Consider the following 17,690-nt stretch of genomic DNA (forward strand, 5'->3'; position numbering starts at 1 on the left):
GGGAAAGAGGCAAAGTCAAGACTCTGCCCACGTGCTCAAGGATGGGGCAAAGCAGCAGATGTGCTTAGCACCTGCTTACCCCTACTGAAGGTCCAGGAAGGCCATGCCAGGAGTTGGGGGTGGGGGGGGAGGGGCGTGGAGGCTTACTATCTCTCCCTAGAAATACCTGTTATGATTATATTGATGTTCATGGGCAGCTGCATAAGATGGCTAGTTCAGAGCGGTGATATTTTTAAAATCAAAATTTGTAAATGCTTCAGAAATGGAACTTTTAAAATTCTTGACCATCCACTGTGCAAAAAAATCCCTGCAGAGGATTCCAAACTTTCAAATATCTGTCAACTGTTCCATAACCCTACTACTGAAAGGGGGGGCCAATCTGGCAAAGACTTACACACATCTATAACTTTCCTAACACAAGGACAAGTTACTCACATGTGTAAGGTTTTGCAAGATCAGGTACATGCATTATGATGTACCTATACTGCATGCTTTCTCCCAGAAATCTCTGATACCTTTCTTTTGACAAGATTCAAATAAACAGTAGTGCATTCCTGTGTTGAGACTTGTAGGCAGCAGATCATCATTAAATGTGTTGTTCAGTTTTACAGTGTTCATAAAAGGCCACATTCTGCCCTCAGTTATACTCTGGGTTTGCAAGAGTGTATCTATTGAGGAAACAGAGAGAGAGTCCAGATTTACACCAGTGTACCAGTAGGTGGGAGCAAATTTGACCCACTATATTAGCAGGCCTGGGGCTGCAAACTAAATATGACTAGGTAGTAATATACTATGCACTAAGTTTAATATTTTGACTTCATTTGTAGATCCCTGCTGATGCACCCTGGGCGGCCCCACATGCTGCAGAATGGGACAAAATGACAATGAAAGAGCTGACTGACAAAATTTGCTGGACCAAGTAGATAACATTTTACTTTAAAATCCTCTAGCTTCCTTGGCACATTATATGATGGGGTGTAAAGTGCACTTACGGAGGTCTTGATCATACTCCTATTGACTTCAAGTGGGTCAGGTCAGACTGCAGTTTTGCAGATGACACAAAGGGAAAAGGGATTGTAATCACTTAAGAGGAGAGAGTTAAAAATATAGAATGAGCCTGACAAATTAGAAGTTTCTGAAATCACTGAAATGAGATTCAGTAAGGACAAAGGCAAGGTGGCTAATCTATGAAGAAATAATTGAATGCTCAAGCAAAGAATAGAGGATAATTGGGTAGACAGTAGGAAGAGGGAAGGTTGTAAAGGTATAGTGGATGATAAATTGAACGCATTAGCAGTGTTGTGCCATCACAAAGGCAGCAAATGTGATACTAGATTGTCTCAACAGAAGTCCCCATGTAAAACAAGTTAAATGATTGTTTCTTTTTGTTCAGCATTAGTGAGGCCACAACTAGGGTAGTTTTTGGCGGTGTGGTATATAAAAAAATTGACAAATTAGAGCAAGCCCAAACATAATAAATAAAAATGATATATGGGTTTTACAGCAGATGGTCTATGAGGGCAGGTTAAGAGAGTTGAACATGCAAGGAGCTGAGCGTCTCCTGTGAGAACTGAGCACCTCAACTCCCAATGGGAGTTGAGGGTGTTCGGCACCTGGGAGCACCATCTTAGACTGTAAGCTTTTGTGGGAATGGGCATTGTCTTTTCCTTGTCTATAAAATGCTATGCACATTCCATGTGCTATGTGAATAAAAACACCACTGCATGGATGTGGAGTCAACACCTCCAGTTGTGGTCTGCTCTTCCTTCCCCATTTCATAGAATCCTCACTATAATAAAGCAAACAGAACCAGGTAGACTGTATTAAACATATCCCACCTTGTTGTGCCATTCCCTTACACTGTACTAGAATAGCTTCCTCCTCTATATTTAGTACAGTACCTTTTATTTAGGCAGCTCAGCACTGTTTGCCTTTTCTTTCTTACTACTTTTTAGTACTATATCAAAGATTTCAGACTACTTTCTCCCTCAAGGTATTGTGCTTCTCCGAATCCTTCTTCTGCTCTAAGTCTTACAGAATATGGCCACTAGGTTTCTGTCCTGATCGTTATTGCATGATATTTTCCATACAGTTAATTATATAAGCCACTTGTCTGCCCATGCATGTCGTCCAGTGGTTCTCAACCCGCAGCCCAATCAGCACACAGCTGCGGCCCATGTGACATCCCCAGGGCCATATATATATACACACGTGTGGATGTGGTCCACATAACCCACAGAGAGCTGCTTATGCAGCCCATAATGGGTTGAGAACCACTGTTGTAGTCTATACAAGTAATTCTGAGCAACCCTTTCTACACCAAATGGACTTGCTTCTAAGTCAATAACTCACAGATGTATAAGCAGTACTAGATTTATAATAATCTGTATGCTACGGTGCTTCTGTGCAATGTGAACAAAACTGATTCTATTGCTGATTCTTGTAATCTTAATAGGGATGTTGAGCTAAGATATGTTCAAAAACTCAAAACTCTCTCTGCTTTATTCCCTTCAAACCAATCAAAGTTTTCTAGCTGCTGTTCAGAATGGTAGTATTATAAGTAGGAAACTGATCTTTCTGCATGCTGGGTTCTTTCAGATCCACACCAATAACTTGTAAAGGCAAGTAAAGTGCATGCCTAAGAAAATAAATCTACCCTCAGAACCAAAGGAAGAAAAGGCTGTAAAAGTTCAAAAGTTACGTATTCCATCAGAGATAGCTTGCTAAGTTGGTTACCTCAGCAAATCAATAGAGATTCTCTCTCTGTTAATGAAACTTTATCTGGAAGCACTTTGACTGTCTTTCATAAATGATCTAACTTAGTATATACTAATTAACAAATCACAAGTGAAATTCACGTGAATGTTGTGTTCAGTGGTGTTACACCAGCAGAGAATTTGTCCCTGTGTATCTATATTTACTATGATTGCTGCCGTTGCTGTACATTGCAGAACTTAAATTTGACTAGGCAATAAAATTTATTGCAGTGACATGTGGGAGAGTAAGGAGTGGCCTTGGAAATGTACTCCTTAAACTACCAGGGACGTATCAAACCGTGGGAGTGGTGTACTTGATGAGCTCCCCATGGAGGAGAAAGGCAGAAGACCTCCACTAACTGGCTATCAAATGCATCTCCTGTTGAGAAAAATATTTGTTTTGTGGCAATAGTGGCAACTGGGAAACTAGTTTAGAAGCAGGGTAAATAAGAATGGGAAAATGGTAGGGAAGTTCATATAAACATATTCAAATAGTCCTTTCTACAGGCCAAAAATTGAATTGAGCAAAAATGATCTGTGCGCTTTTGGGTAATAACCTTGTTTAAAGATAATAATGAAAAACTAATAATAGCCAACAGCAAAGTAATATTTATTAGAGTTTAGTGAATAATTGAATTTAAGTTCAATGGCTAACAACAACAACAAAACCTGTTTTGAACCAAAACAGAATTGTTATGGTTTTTCTCACCAAAACAAAACAAAAAAACGCAGACATTTTGTTCAGGTGCAATTAAATATTTTAAATATTGTTTTGAAATCATATTTCATTTTGAAAGTGTAGTTCCAAAACAAAATGTCAAAACCAAAACATTTTGACATTTGCAAAAAAAAATTCTGTTTTTTTCAGCTGAAACTATTAAGTTCAACCTGAATTTGTGATTTGGTTCAGGGTCCTGAAAAATGCATTTTTGGTGAATGTACTAATTATCCAAAAACTTTTACCCAGCTCTAATATCTACTTCCTAACCCTGTTGTCTTTGCTTTTATTTTGCATACAGAACTGCCAGAGAGTTTGCTACTCTCTTTGTGAACATCAATGTTACCTCTGAGCCACATGAGGTCTCTGCTCTCTGGTTCCTGTGGTACTTGAAGCTGTGTGGGGGGACAACCAGGATATTTTCCGTAACCAATGGGGGGCAGGTACAGAATGTCATACATGTTTCCTTTCTTGAGACCATAATGAACAAGTGTGGTGTTCCCTTTCCATTGCACAAACTTAACACATTCTCTGCAGTTAATGAAAAGATGAATAATCAGTTTACACGGTGCAAGAGTTCAATATGTGTTTGAAGGTGTCAAATTATCATCTATGGGAGCTCTGTACGATGTGGCATCTAATCAATCTAGGCCTCAAGTTAAATCAGGACAATTTATTTAACTTCCCTCCCCACATCTCTTCAACATAGTTCTTTTTTTTTTGCTGCTGTTGTAATATCTGCCATTTTGGTTTCCATGGTCACTTATCATTGAATGTATGAGCGTCTTTCAAGCATACAAAGCAAGTGTACTTCAAACTAAATATAAGTGTAGTAAAAAGTGTACTTGGATAACTTGATTAGTTAACTCAAAACAACTCTTGAAAATCTGGCCTTTTTTGTGGGCTCTGTGCACTTGAAAATCTGACCCTGATCTTCTCGTATGTTAACAGAATTTATTATAGACTCTACTCTAATGATGATTTCTTGGTGGGGTTTTTTGTTTCCAGGAGCGGAAGTTTGTTGGGGGTTCTGGTCAGATTACAGAAAGGATAAAGGACCTCCTCAAAGGCAGAGTTAAACTGGAGAGGCCTGTAGTTCGCATTGATCAGTCAGGTGATAATGTCATCGTGGAGACTCTAAACCATGAGATATATGAGGTAATTCAATAAAAATAATAGTAGTTTGCATTTAGTGTGGGGGGGGGGACGGAAATGTCCACTGCAGCTCTTAGCCAAATGTAATCAGCACCACACATTTGTATGTCTCTGCTTCTCAAATTCCCCTGAAAGTCTTTGAATCTACTTTACTGATTTATGACTGGGTCTCATATTAGTATATTGTTAATTGGCTCCTGACATTAGTCTACCTTCTCTCTGCTTTGTTTTATTGTGTTATTTTATATTATAGCGCCCACAAAGGTCATCTTAAATAAAGGAAAATAATATTTCTGTTCATACCTAAGATTGCAGTTGTGTGTGTGTTATATATCAGTGCCTTATGTTTCAGGGCAGTTATGTGATTAGTGCCATCCCCCCAGGCCTGACTACAAAGATCCATTTCAACCCAGAACTACCATCAGAGAGAAACCAGTTAATTCATCGTCTTCCTATGGGTTCTGTCATTAAATGTATGATGTACTATAAAGAGGCCTTCTGGAAGAAGATGGGTACGTGGGTATCAACTACGGGGGGAAATGAAGAACTTGGGAGTTTAGTGCTACAATAACTTTAAAGTCGTGGGTTTATCATCTTTAAGTGTTGGAGAATGGGCAAAAAAAAATTGTTTCCAAAACTTTGTGTGTGAGGATGCTTCATTTCCAACATCAGAACAGCCATTGTTGCATTAAACAGGTGAATTTTTTTAATGTTATGAGGATTTATATCTCTTCAACTAGCCACTAAGTCATTCCGCTATTGTCCACCACAGGGTTTCTTGCACCTACCTCTGAAGCATCTGATCACTGTCAGAGGCAAGATACTAGACTGGGTGGACCAGGGGTCCAATCCACTATGGCAATTCCTATGCTATGTCCTACCCTTCTGTTTCTACCCTACTTCTGTGTAATCCCCATTGAGAATTCCACAAGGAGTACAAGATTGAGTCTCCACTGAGTAGACTTGCCAAGAATAGGGTTCTGGTGTTGTTTTGGGCAAGCTACTTTTTTATTAGAGTCTGAATTTTTTTTTCTTTGCAGTTTCTGTTATTTGATAAGAGTAAGTCTCCATAACTTTCTGTGAGTCACAAATAAATTCATACAAAGCAACAAAGTCCCCATTTAAAAACAAATTAGGATGTGTGTCTACACGCAGTTTGGGAAACTGTACTGACAGGGAGAGAGAGAATGCTAGAAAAAGATTCCAGATTTCTAAGTATTATCAGTGAATGAAGAACAGCTATGGATTTACTTTTTATTGAAGTTTTTTCATTACTACTAGTAAATAGCACTCAGCAGTTGTTATATCTGTTTCCTTTCTCCTGTCAGATTACTGTGCCTGCATGCTTATTGAGGACGAAGAAGCTCCAATTTCAATAACCTTAGATGATTCCAAACCTGATGGATCTGTGCCTGCCATTATAGGGTAAGGCACCCCTAGTCCATGTTCCTAGATTTATAGATACTTGTGAAAGGACTTGTGGAGGGGATTGGGAAGCATGCAAATCACCATAGGTGTTATTCACCCATTATGAGGATGCATGCAAGGCACTCTGGGCCAGCTGCAGTCTTTGGGCATCCTCTTGTGTGGGATAAAGTAGCTATGCAGCCCCTTCAAGCCTCTGCATTCCTTGGAGCGAGGCTTTGCACCAGCTGTAAGTAGGCCAGTGCCGAGGAGGCTGGTGGGAATGGAGATACATTGTCCAATGTGCCTATTCCCGTGGTTGAAGTTAAGCACACATTTAAGGGTTTTGCAGAATTGGGCCCATAGAAATTAAACCTCTCTTACTCAGATTTACCAAGCATCTTATTCCAGCTATACTGGGCCTTCTCTTTTGGCCATGCTGAATACTGAAAATACAGTTGACAAGCCATTGTTTGTTTTGAATCTGCAATGCATTGAAGAGATGAAGAACTGTTCCTCACAGCATCTTGTAATTCGGTCAAAGCACAGCTGTTCAGTGACAGATTTAGAATTCTGGAGAAACTGCCAAATATTTAGCATTTCATTTTGGAAGGAGAGCTGGAAAATGTGTAACAGCATTTAGTGGCTTTTGAAAAGAGTGAATTAAGTGAATATAAATTAAAAAAAACTTTACAAAATGTTTCCATTTTAAATCCAAGACGAACCTTCCAAACAAGCTGAAAAAACACTTGTGTATATATACACCAAATAATTGCATGTACAGTACCATACAAGGAGAGCCTAACACTCCTCTTGAATTGTGTAACATTATGGACACAAAGTTTTAAAATGTCCTTGTTCTGGACACCATGAAACCCCCTAACATTCCTCTCAAGTTACTGCCAACAACAGGAATGTAAATATTTTTTCTTACTACTAAAATCAATGTTGGGATCATCTCTTTGCTAGTATGCACAACTTTATAAAGGATTCCAGGAGCCAAATTCACCCGAGGTGCATCTCCATGGAAGTCAATGGAATTATTCCAGGAATCAATTTTGACTCTAGCTGAAAACATCTTAGAGCAATTACTGATAGGAATGTGACTGTAGCCTTCTAAACTGCTTGTCATAAAATATACGTTGTGTATACTGTAGCCTCACTCCCCTGCAATTGCCCTGTAGCTGACCTAATCATGGATCTTTTAATAAAATAAATTATATTGGCTTTGTGGGAGGGGCAGCTACCTGGGAATTTAGAGGGACAAGAAAACTAAAGCCCAGTTCAAGGAAACTCAGGTCTCGATCTTAGCCAATTCAGATTTAGATCTCAATATGGAAAGAGAGGCTGCACGTGTTGTGATGGTTGATTCTCTCCTCACACTGGATAAGGATCAGGGTGTTGCCTAATTCCGCTCCCCTGAAGTCAATGGGCATTGTCCTGCTCACTGCAGTGGGAGGAGAATTCGGCCAATGCAAAGCAATTGTGAAAATTCCACCACAGGGGGGGTGTCTATTGATTCTTCTAGAACTGTGAGCGCTCTTTGATACCAGTTACCATAGGGTACTATTGACCCCTGTGCAGATCCTAACAGGGGTAGATGAAGTTGCTTTTAAAGGGCTCGGCCCCTTTCTGAGATCTCCCCCAGACTTTCCCTTGGCAGTAGTCCATGCCTCCATCACCTTAAGATTGATTGCTGTACTGTGCTGTACCTGGGGTTACACCTACAACTCATTAGGAAGCTTCAGCTAGCATAGCACGTGGTAATCAGTTTTGTTAGCTTCCTGCAAGGAGCACTTTACTCCTGCGCTCTTTGTACAAGCTGATTGTTTCCAGATATAATGCAAGAAGCTATTGAATATGGATAAATGTATTCTGTGATAATTAAGCTTTTTATATGATAAAAGAATTAGACTTACCAGTAGTGTGTTTGTCTCACTCATTGTAAAGTCTTTTTAAGCAAAGACTTTATGCCCTTGCTTTGTAAATCAGTCTGTGTATTGACACTGCACAATATTTATGTCCTCTTTTTCTTTAGTTTTATCCTTACAAGAAAGGCCTATAGACTTGCACGTGTCACCAAAGAAGAGAGGTAAGAACTTACAAATTTCAAAGAGTTGTTCTTTAGGATGCTTCACCGAGTAATTTTATATACACATAGAGTAACTACAGATAATAGTATTCCCCAAACTCCGAGGTCCAAACTCAGCTTGCGTAAGCAGGCACAGCCCTCAGTGAATCCCGTTTAAGGATATTTTAAAGTGTCCACATGCTATCTGTTTTTTCATGTTATCACTAGCACATTATCTTTCATAGATAGTCTTGGGGCACTGTTTTTGTCTGTGACAACTGCTGGTTACAGCAAAGATTCCAAAATGCTTCCTTCCTTCCTTCCTGATCATTTTCACATAGCTGGTCCATTAGTGAAATGAAGGGAGTGCTGAGGAACATAATGTTTGGTGTCCTTCCCCTACACGCCAGACAGAAATATTCTAACATTTATTATTATTTACATACATGTATAAACATCCGTGTCTACAACAGTACTGTTTCCACAACCATATATGAAAGAAGAGTCCAGTTTGAAGCCTATTTTGTTATTCATAATAAATAAAATACCATTGAGTATTTTACAGGTCAAAATCTGCTCTCAGCTACCCTGTTGTAAATCTGGAGTGATTCCATTGACTTCATTGGAGCTATTCCAGACTTATACCAGTGAACCTGAGTATAATTTGACTCTGCATCCTCAGATAACTGTACAAACATTCATTTAATGGCATGCAGTCCAGCAGGAGCCTCCCAAATGTGATATCAGGATTTAACACTTAGGCATCGGTGTTTGAAAATTTGGCCTAAGAGTATGAACTTGGAATCTGTTGCACATACAAAAATAACTTTAACGTGTATTGAAACAGATTTTAATGTTAAGAACAGTAGCAAAGAATGAGGTTCTTTCACTTGTTTTCTGATCACTGTTTATATTTGTGTTTAGGAAGAGAAAAATCTGTGAACTGTATGCCAAAGTGATGGGCTCAGAAGAGGCTTTACATGTGAGAAACCACTGCCTGTTCTTTTATGTACATGGTGGTAGTACTACTTGTTTCTTCTGAATGGTGAAGCAAGGACAACATTTACATTTTAGTTCTCAAAAGCAATGCAGGTTATGCCATATGATACCCACTTCCCCAGCTGCTGGTGAACCCCAAACACTAGAGAGAGACAAGAACTCTCTCTATACCAGAAAAGAGGATAAGAATTGTCAAAGTTGTCTATATTATATAGGAGAGCAATGCTCCAGAGAAGTAGAAACCTGCTTATTTTGTGCTGTTGGATAGTATTAACAGAATGTGGTGTCAGTCCTGTATCAGCATTGTAAAAAAATAGTAATTCTAGTTTTGTTTCCTAAATGCCAAATATTTCCTTATTTTATTTCCAATATCCCAGCCAAGGGCTTGTTCTTTCTTTCATGTCTTGTTAACTATTACAGCCAGTGCATTATGAAGAAAAGAACTGGAGTGAAGAGCAGTATTCAGGGGGATGTTATACAGCCTACTTCCCACCAGGCATCATGTCTCAATATGGAAGGTAAACTAGATAACATTGTGCTTTTTTTTTTTATTGGTAACTTCTTTGTAATTGTTACAATATTCTTTCCATACAAAACACATTGAACATACAGCATATGGGTGAAATCCTGGCCCCACTGAAGTCAATGTGAATTTTGCTGTTGACAACAGTGGAAGCAGGATTTCACCCACAATCTTCAGTGAAACAGAACACACAGGCTAATGGACCTATGTCAGCAATACAAGACCTCTTCTCACTAGGTCACTGCCCAGTTTTTGCTGCTTAAAATGTTCAATATGTTCCTTCAGTTCTTTCTAAAAGAGTGATGCGGTGACCACTGAAATCAATGGGAAAGTTGCCATTAACTCAATACCTGCAAGGTCAGGCTCAGGCAGAGCTAATTCAATTAGTGACAGGGAAGAAACAAATAGGGATATAAGTAAAATTCTTATATATAACCCCACAAACAACGACATACAGTTCTTACACCTAACTAGGAGCACAGGAAAATTGCTTTGTTCCATATGGTCCACTTCAGCTACTAGTGATTAAAAGTCTAGTTCTATTACTGAAGTACTTGCTGCGAACATGGTACTCCTTCCTGCACATAATGGGAACAACCCAACCCATACATCCTTGACAGGGGCACTCTGTGGCCCTTTTAAGATTTTTCTCAAACTGTCTGCCAGTCGTCTGGGGAATACCCTGTCCATGTTTCAGGGTGCTGGGGATCCCCTGAGCATGTGGGTGCTATATTTTATTAGCCTGAGTGCCATGGAGTGATGGGGGAGGTTTACGGCTTTGCCCACAGTCTGAGCTAGTCTCCGGTAGCTGTTTAAAGTCTAACCCAGTGTTTTCTCTGTGACCACTAGAGACTCTCCCTCTATGAAAAGGGAGTGCAATTCCTGTGGCTATGTTGCCCAAAAAGCTTATGGAGTTTGTGCAGCTAGCATCTGAACTATAGCAGCGTAGGGTCCTGAAGGGGGAGATGCAGCTTTCCCTTCTGCATACAGAGGCATCTCTCTCTCTCTCTCTCCCCCGCTTTCTAGCATGCAGCCCTACAAATGGGAAAGTTCTGCTGAATCTCAAAATGTAAGAGCAACCCATCCCTGCAAAGGCATCATTCATACCCAGTTGTTATGGAAGAATAAAAGCAAAGCAGCCATACAGGGGAAATAAATCCATTTAACCACAGTGCATTTCTGGAGCCTCTTAGGATTGTTCCCTATTCAAGCACTAAAAGGAGACATCTTCTGAGAGATCAGTTTATGTCTTGGATTTTCTCTGTCTTGACTAATGTTAACATGTTGTACATAGCAGCAGGTAAGATGCTATTCTAAGGGAAAACCTAATGTATTTCTTTCCCTCTCCATACCAGCCCTTTAGGAATTCTTGAGAAACTTGACAAGCTCTAGTGTCAAGAGCAATAATTGCTTTTAAAATGATTGTCAGCCTTCTGTTAGTGGCCTTTGACATTTTACATTTGTTTTAAAGGACCATTCGCCAGCCCCTCGGCAGGATCTACTTTGCTGGCACGGAGACCGCTACTCAATGGAGCGGGTACATGGAGGGGGCTGTGCAGGCGGGAGAGAGAGCAGCAAGAGAGGTACGGATAGCCACTTTTCCTTGATCGTGGCTATTGAAGACCAAAAGAGGCCAGATGTTTCATGGAAGTTTCAATCTTAATATCGGACTTGGAGTATGTCTGCATTTGGAGCTGGGGCTGAGATTCCCAGCTGGAGGAGACATATCCACGCTAGCCATCATGAGGCTAATGCACTAAAAATAGAGTGTAACTGTCCTGGCGTGAGTGACAGGGCCGCCCCAAGTACATGCCCGTCAGAGACCCTAGGTACGTACTCAGGGCTAGCATCCCCTCCCACCACTCACGCTGCTGCAGCTACTTTTGATTTTTAGCCTACTCCCTCACTGAGAGCTAGCACAAGTGGGTCTCCTTGAGTTGGGAATCATATGCCCAGCTCAAAGTGTAGACATACCCTGGGAACGTTAGCTACGGTAACTGTACTAATGAAAGAGGGCTCCTAGAATGAACAGTGGCAAGATTCCAAAACACCATGAGCCAAAGTTTAACTATATTCTGTATATTATGAAATCCTTTGAGGCATTACAAGTTGAAGTCTCAGACAAATCAGAATGTTACCAAATTCATCACTGAAGTATTAAATCCAAGCCTGTGCAATCTGTCTTCTGCCTAAAAATAAATACCTCAAGCCCAACTCTGCCCTCAGATATACCCATGCAACTTCCAGCAGAGTCCATTATTTGGTTTAGCTCATTATGTATTTGGTGCACTAGCTATTATTTCCAGGTATAGACCCTTAAAATCTGACCTTTTTTAGTACAAGTGATCACTCCCTTTCCTTCTCTCTGACAGGGAACACTTAGCTAAGTTCTGTTGATCCATCGTGGGCAACGAACAGTCTGGGTTTTTTAAAAAACAAACAAACAAGCAAACAAATAGCACATCCAGGGCTTGCTTCTCAGTCAGACCGGGTATGTCTGCACGACAGCTGGGAGCAAGCCTCCCAGCCCAGATAGACGGACTCCCGCTAACTCTGCTTGAGCTAACACACTAACTATAGCAGTGTGGACCCTGCAGCATGGGTGGCAGCACGGACTAGCCACTCGAGTCCCCAGTCCGCCTGACCCCCGGGGTCTGGACTCAGCTAGCGAGTCCAGGCCACCATCCTTGTCGCAACATCCTCACTGCTATTTTTAGTGTGATTGCTAGAGCAGAGCTAGCATGAGTCTGTCTCCCCAGACTGGAAGGCTGGCTTACAGCAGCAGTGTGGACATACTCAGGATAAAAGGACCTGAAAGTGGGCACAGATTATATTTTATCCGCACTGTTCCTTTACTCTGGCAGAGCAGTGTAAAGGAGGCGTAGTGGGACTGAGAATCGGGTCCATGGCTTCCATTTGATGTGTTAGTATATTATTTTAATAATCATAAGTGTTTCAGATCACCCCTCCTTCTCTTTCCCTCTACACACCTTAACAGTGGTGGCTACAAAGACATTTACCTATTTGTGCTGCAGACGCTTTATGCCCTTGCAAACCTCTGCCCTTGTTACAGCACTTTGGGTTTTTGTTTGTTTTAAAAACACTGATTTTTATATTCCCCAAAAAGCCAAGGGATAACTCCACAATCGAGAACCTTCAGAGGTACAAATTTACACCCCTGTCCATGTGATTGGCAATCCAGCCAGCATCACTGCCAATAGATTTTCAATCTCATGAGTGACGCAAGATTAAACTTACTTTAATATTCCTCAGGCTGGGTAATAGATTGTCAGGGAACCTTTTCACCTGTGCCTGGTGGGATGAAACCTATGACAACTCTCTCAAGTGGGAAAGCTGCACAAGTCTCTCTGACGTTTAGCTTATGAAAAAAAAAAGTTTTTCATTTTCTTCATGTTACTTAATGTTACCAGCCTGAGCTTATTAAGCAAAACATGAATGTTCATGTGGTCTCATTTTTCTTCCAGATATTGTACGAGATGGGAAAGATCTCAAAGGATGAAATCTGGATGCTTGAACCAGAGTCGGAGGCAAGCTTTATCGCCTATGTATTTGTAGAGCAATAGCTAAACACAGTATTCTGGTTGCTAGCCCTAGCTAAGTTCTTATAGCCATATGAGTGCTTCGGATCACCTAACATTATGAATGAATTCATCTTCCCAATACCCCTGTGAGGGAGGAAAATATTGTTCACTATTTTGCACATGGGTAACTAAGGCCCACAGAGAATGATTTAATTGCCCAGGTACTACTGGGAGTCTTGGAATAGCCAGGAAATGAACCTGATTCTGCTGACTCCCAGTCCAGGTCCTTAACCACAAGACCACCCTTCTTGCCTAGCCTGTTGTCTGATTTACATCATTGGTTCTCAGCCTTTTCCATATTGTGACCAAATTACAACAGAAGGTATATTGGGACCCCCCATTTGGTTAGAAAGAAAGAGAAGCCTATGATGTATATAATACATCAGTGAGCTCTGTACTCCCCTCTCATGGCAGAGGTGACCCTACACTAATACTGAATGTTTGCTCCTCCAGGATGTCCCAGACCGGCCAATCACTACAACCTTTTGGGAGAGAAACTTGCCGTCTGTACCAGGACTGCTGAAGCTCGTTGGATTTTCCACTTTCTTCACTTCAGTGGCTGCCATTGGGCTGTTTGCCTACAAAAAGGGGCTGCTAGCTCAAAACTAAAGAGTGTCCATGGGAAATTGCACACTTGCTGCTTTCCCCTTCCCAGTCCAAGGGTTATCTTTGGAGAGGAGTCACATGGAAGGCTGGAAAGGGCAAGAGACCTTCTTTAGACGTTCTTTTGAACACCTGCATTAACACACCAAAACCATTCAAACCAGGGTCAGTTCAACAACAAAAAGATCAATTGTGGTGAAAGAAGTGGCATTTCTAGTTTCCTTCTATATTAATTTGTCTTGATTGACAGCATAAAATCAATTGCATATATTTCCTAACATCTGGAGGGGACAATCCAGAGTAGAAACTTGGCAAAGGGCAAGATGCCTTTGGATAATATATTTTTTTCCATTTGATGTTTTTTGTTTAAGTGAAATTAATATATATCTTTGTTTTAAATCCATCTCTGTGCAGAGGCTGAGTAGGTTAGAGGGCTCTTCTGTAAAATCCCTGCTGTGCATAAGACTGACAAGCCAATCTGATTTACAATAGCAAAAAATTAAAAACATATTTGATTATTAGCTAGAGATACAGAACTTAGCCATGAGCTGAATGAATAAAGATAATTAGCATCCCGGCCCCACTAGTTCAATATAGCCAGAAAAAAGGAATGCAGGTGAACTTTTTGACTGTATGTTATTGAACAAATGGCCACACTTGTCTAACAGTGGAGATCTGTATCTCAGTTGTCCATTTGCTATGGATAATGTGGACACATTATGGATCTGTCACCTTCTGTCCCATACACATGTAATGCTGCTTGGCCTACTATTAAAATTGACAGTGGTGAATTGGCGAAGTTATAGACCAACTGACCTAGGATGCTAAAGATATTATTTCCAGAATGTTAGCAGTTTCCTGTCTCCCTATTAATTTGCTGTTTCCCTTCACATATAATCTGTACTGCCTTCTTACTTTCAGGGGAAATACATGTCGGGCTGGAATTACTGCCTTGTAAATGCCATTAATTGAATGCTTCTGCCTGTCCCACTGTTGTACAGGAGGCATTTATTGCCACATTCCAAGAATGCTTCTTGCACTTGGAACTTTAGAGTGTTTGTTTGCCAAATAAACACTTTTCAGCGTGTTAATTTAGAGTACAAACAGAATGATTTAATAGTGCTTAAGGCCTGATCCTGACATCACAGAAGCCATTGATATCCAGGGGAGCAGATGCAGGCCCTGAATGAACATGAATCTGCACCTCTCGGCAAAACTGAATCAAGGCTGTCTTCTATCCTGGGATGCATAAAACCACTCAGCTGCTTTCTGCAGTTCTCTCATGCTAAATGATGAGCTCAGAGAAGCCGGAGTGCGTCCACTGATTAAATTAATTCTGTGTTTACAACTTGTTTTCTGCAGGTGCTGGTGTGGTGTGTTCTCCAAAAGTATTAACCAAATAATCACTGTTATTAACTGAAATGGAATATATGCATTTCAAAATGTGCCATTGTTATGAACTGCTTTTAAGAATGTGGATATTGTATGTATGTCCAGGGATTCCATTGTAATTCAACAGTAGTGAAATGTGCCTTTCAATATTCCTCGAATCTTGATAAAAGGATCCATTTTGTAAAGCTTTCTTCAGATTCTTTCACTTGCATCATTTTTGTGAGTTTGCCCAGTGTTCTACTTATTTTAGACTTTGCCATCTGCACCTATGTTAAAGCTCTCGGTACATCACATACAATAAAGCCAAAACACATCCAATTGATCTTAATCACCAGACACAGAAAGAGAAGTCTTCTCAACCCATGTGGCCTCTCTCCCAACCCTTAGAGAACACATGAATGTAGTTCATCCTGGAGTAAACTCAGTGTAGGCTCTGGTGAACTAAGGCAGGAAGCTACTTCCAAAGAGACAGCTTGTTACCAGTCCCCTTCCAATAAAAAGTGGGCACTGTTAGTGCCAGCACTCAGATTATCACAACTACCACAGTCAGAAAGGTACTCTCTCCAGCAGAGAGCACCAAACGATTTACCTCTTCACTCAAACCCATTGCATGAGAATCATCCAAGCTGCACCATTTTCTCAGAAGCCAGCCAACTATTTATAAGATGATCTGGAGAGTTTTCATCTTCAACTTCCCTATCCATTTGGCGCGTGCACACATTCTCTCTCTTGAATTTAGTTGTTGGGGAAGGACACAATAATACCAGCAAGGAAGCCCCTTGGAAATGTTGGATTTTTAATACACTCAAAAAAAAGAACTAGATAAGTTCATGGAGGATAGGTCCATCAATGGCTATTCGCCAGGGTGGGCAGGGGTGATGTCCCTAGCCTCTGTTTGCCAGAAGCTGGGAATGGGCGGCAGGGGATGGTTCACTTGATGATTACCTGTTCTGTTCATTCCCTCCGGGCACTTGACATTGGCCACTGTCGGAAGACAGGATACTGGGCTAGATGGACCTTTGGTCTGACCCAGTATGGCTGTTCTTATGTTCTCAGTGGCAGTGCCAAACTCTTATTCAAAGGGAGTTTGTGGCAGTCTCGTTGCAGAAAGTATTTTAAAATGGAGCATTTGGGAATTCAGTTCTGCTTAGTTCGATGAAGGAAGAACAGCAGCTACCCATGTTATTTGTCAGACATGGGTAAGTCTTCTTTACACCACTCCAGCAGTGGCCAGATGAGGATTCCCATGCACTGGGGAATCCTCCAGCAATGCAGAGGTAGTACAGAAGCAGCAGAGAAATCCTATGCCACCACACCTCACAGGGGCAATATGTCAGGGGCACGGCCAGGGGAAGGGAATAGGGCCTGAGTGGTGCCGCACTCTGGCAATCCCTGGCTGCCGGAATGGCCCTGTGGGCTGCTGCAGACAGGCATAACTTAAAGCACCCCTGATCTGCTCTAACTGTTGCACCAGGGGTTGAATATTTCACTGACTTAATACATTATATATCTATCCACTCAAATACATTCGCTGGTTTGTGTATATAGGGCATCTGTCTGTGTTGATTTGAAATTGATTTCTACATTTTGCTTTTAAGACCGCTTTTATGCACATACTGGAAGTGAAGGGAAATAACCCAACTATACCCATAGCTAAAGTGGGACTAAAGCAAAGAGACACCAGTATTATTAGTGGTGGACATTTTTCTTTTCTAGTTTTTCCAGCTAAACACAGGCAATGCTTGCAACGTACTTTAGTGATGGAATAATTCAGTGGAACCTGTCCTGAATAATTTAACATCGCCCAGTGAGTGCTCCAAAACAGCACAGTGAAAAGTGCTCCTCACTCCCGTGGAGACTGTAAATGGTATTTGAAATAAAAGTGTTTGATTAAAATTGGCATTTTAGAATCTCCTGCTGCCTTGAGGCACCATGCTGCTGCTGAAAAAGGACAGCAGTTGTGGTTGGGGCAGAGATTATGAAGCAGAAGGGAAACTGGTAAAATACCCTTTTGACGATCAGAACAACTTTACTATTTAAACATTTGGTTTTTAATATTATTATATTCTGAAACCAGTTTTAAGATAGAATAGGATGGAGTTTATCATCTCTGCCTGGGCTCAAATTGAGCCATTCCCATTGTTACAAGCACTACTGTTAAAACAAAAGTGGAAGCACTTCCTTCCACTGAGAGCCTTTTAATCAGAAGTTGGCCGTGCATATTCAGTTATGTCTTGTTGCTATTTTGATACATGACTTTAGCGCTCATGAAAGATGTGTCAAAAAAGGCCCTCACTCTCCAGGGCTGTCAGTTTGCCAAGAGGAGTAGATAAGCACAGGCAAGCAGTAGTAACACACGCTTCCTTGCACTGGCCCACCTGTGCAACTATCCCCACACCAGGGCGCTCTCGCTGAGCATCCTGGCCCATTTCAGTAACGTACCTAAGCACATGCTTGACTTTAAGGC

The 17,690-nt window shown here is 41.0% G+C and overlaps 1 protein-coding gene across 1 annotated transcript in view; it reads left to right on the top strand.

Moving 5' to 3' along the window:
• LOC113406350 (amine oxidase [flavin-containing] A-like) overlaps nt 1–14,759 on the top strand; it is a 52,446-nt gene extending 37,687 nt beyond the window's left edge. The window contains exons 5-15 of the mRNA XM_026650725.2: nt 828–919; nt 3,776–3,917; nt 4,483–4,632; nt 4,982–5,141; nt 5,958–6,054; nt 8,072–8,125; nt 9,029–9,086; nt 9,524–9,621; nt 11,098–11,209; nt 13,112–13,174; nt 13,682–14,759. Of these exons, the coding sequence (XP_026506510.1) occupies nt 828–919; nt 3,776–3,917; nt 4,483–4,632; nt 4,982–5,141; nt 5,958–6,054; nt 8,072–8,125; nt 9,029–9,086; nt 9,524–9,621; nt 11,098–11,209; nt 13,112–13,174; nt 13,682–13,837 (1,182 nt within the window). The 3' untranslated portion in view covers nt 13,838–14,759. The remainder of the gene's footprint in view (nt 1–827; nt 920–3,775; nt 3,918–4,482; nt 4,633–4,981; nt 5,142–5,957; nt 6,055–8,071; nt 8,126–9,028; nt 9,087–9,523; nt 9,622–11,097; nt 11,210–13,111; nt 13,175–13,681) is intronic.
• The last annotated feature ends 2,931 nt before the right edge of the window (nt 14,760–17,690 follow it).

Source organism: Terrapene carolina, unplaced genomic scaffold, assembly GCF_002925995.2.
Source record: "Terrapene carolina triunguis isolate 2854851 unplaced genomic scaffold, T_m_triunguis-2.0 Scaffold26, whole genome shotgun sequence".
In the NCBI taxonomy this organism is placed as follows: Eukaryota; Metazoa; Chordata; order Testudines; family Emydidae; genus Terrapene; species Terrapene triunguis.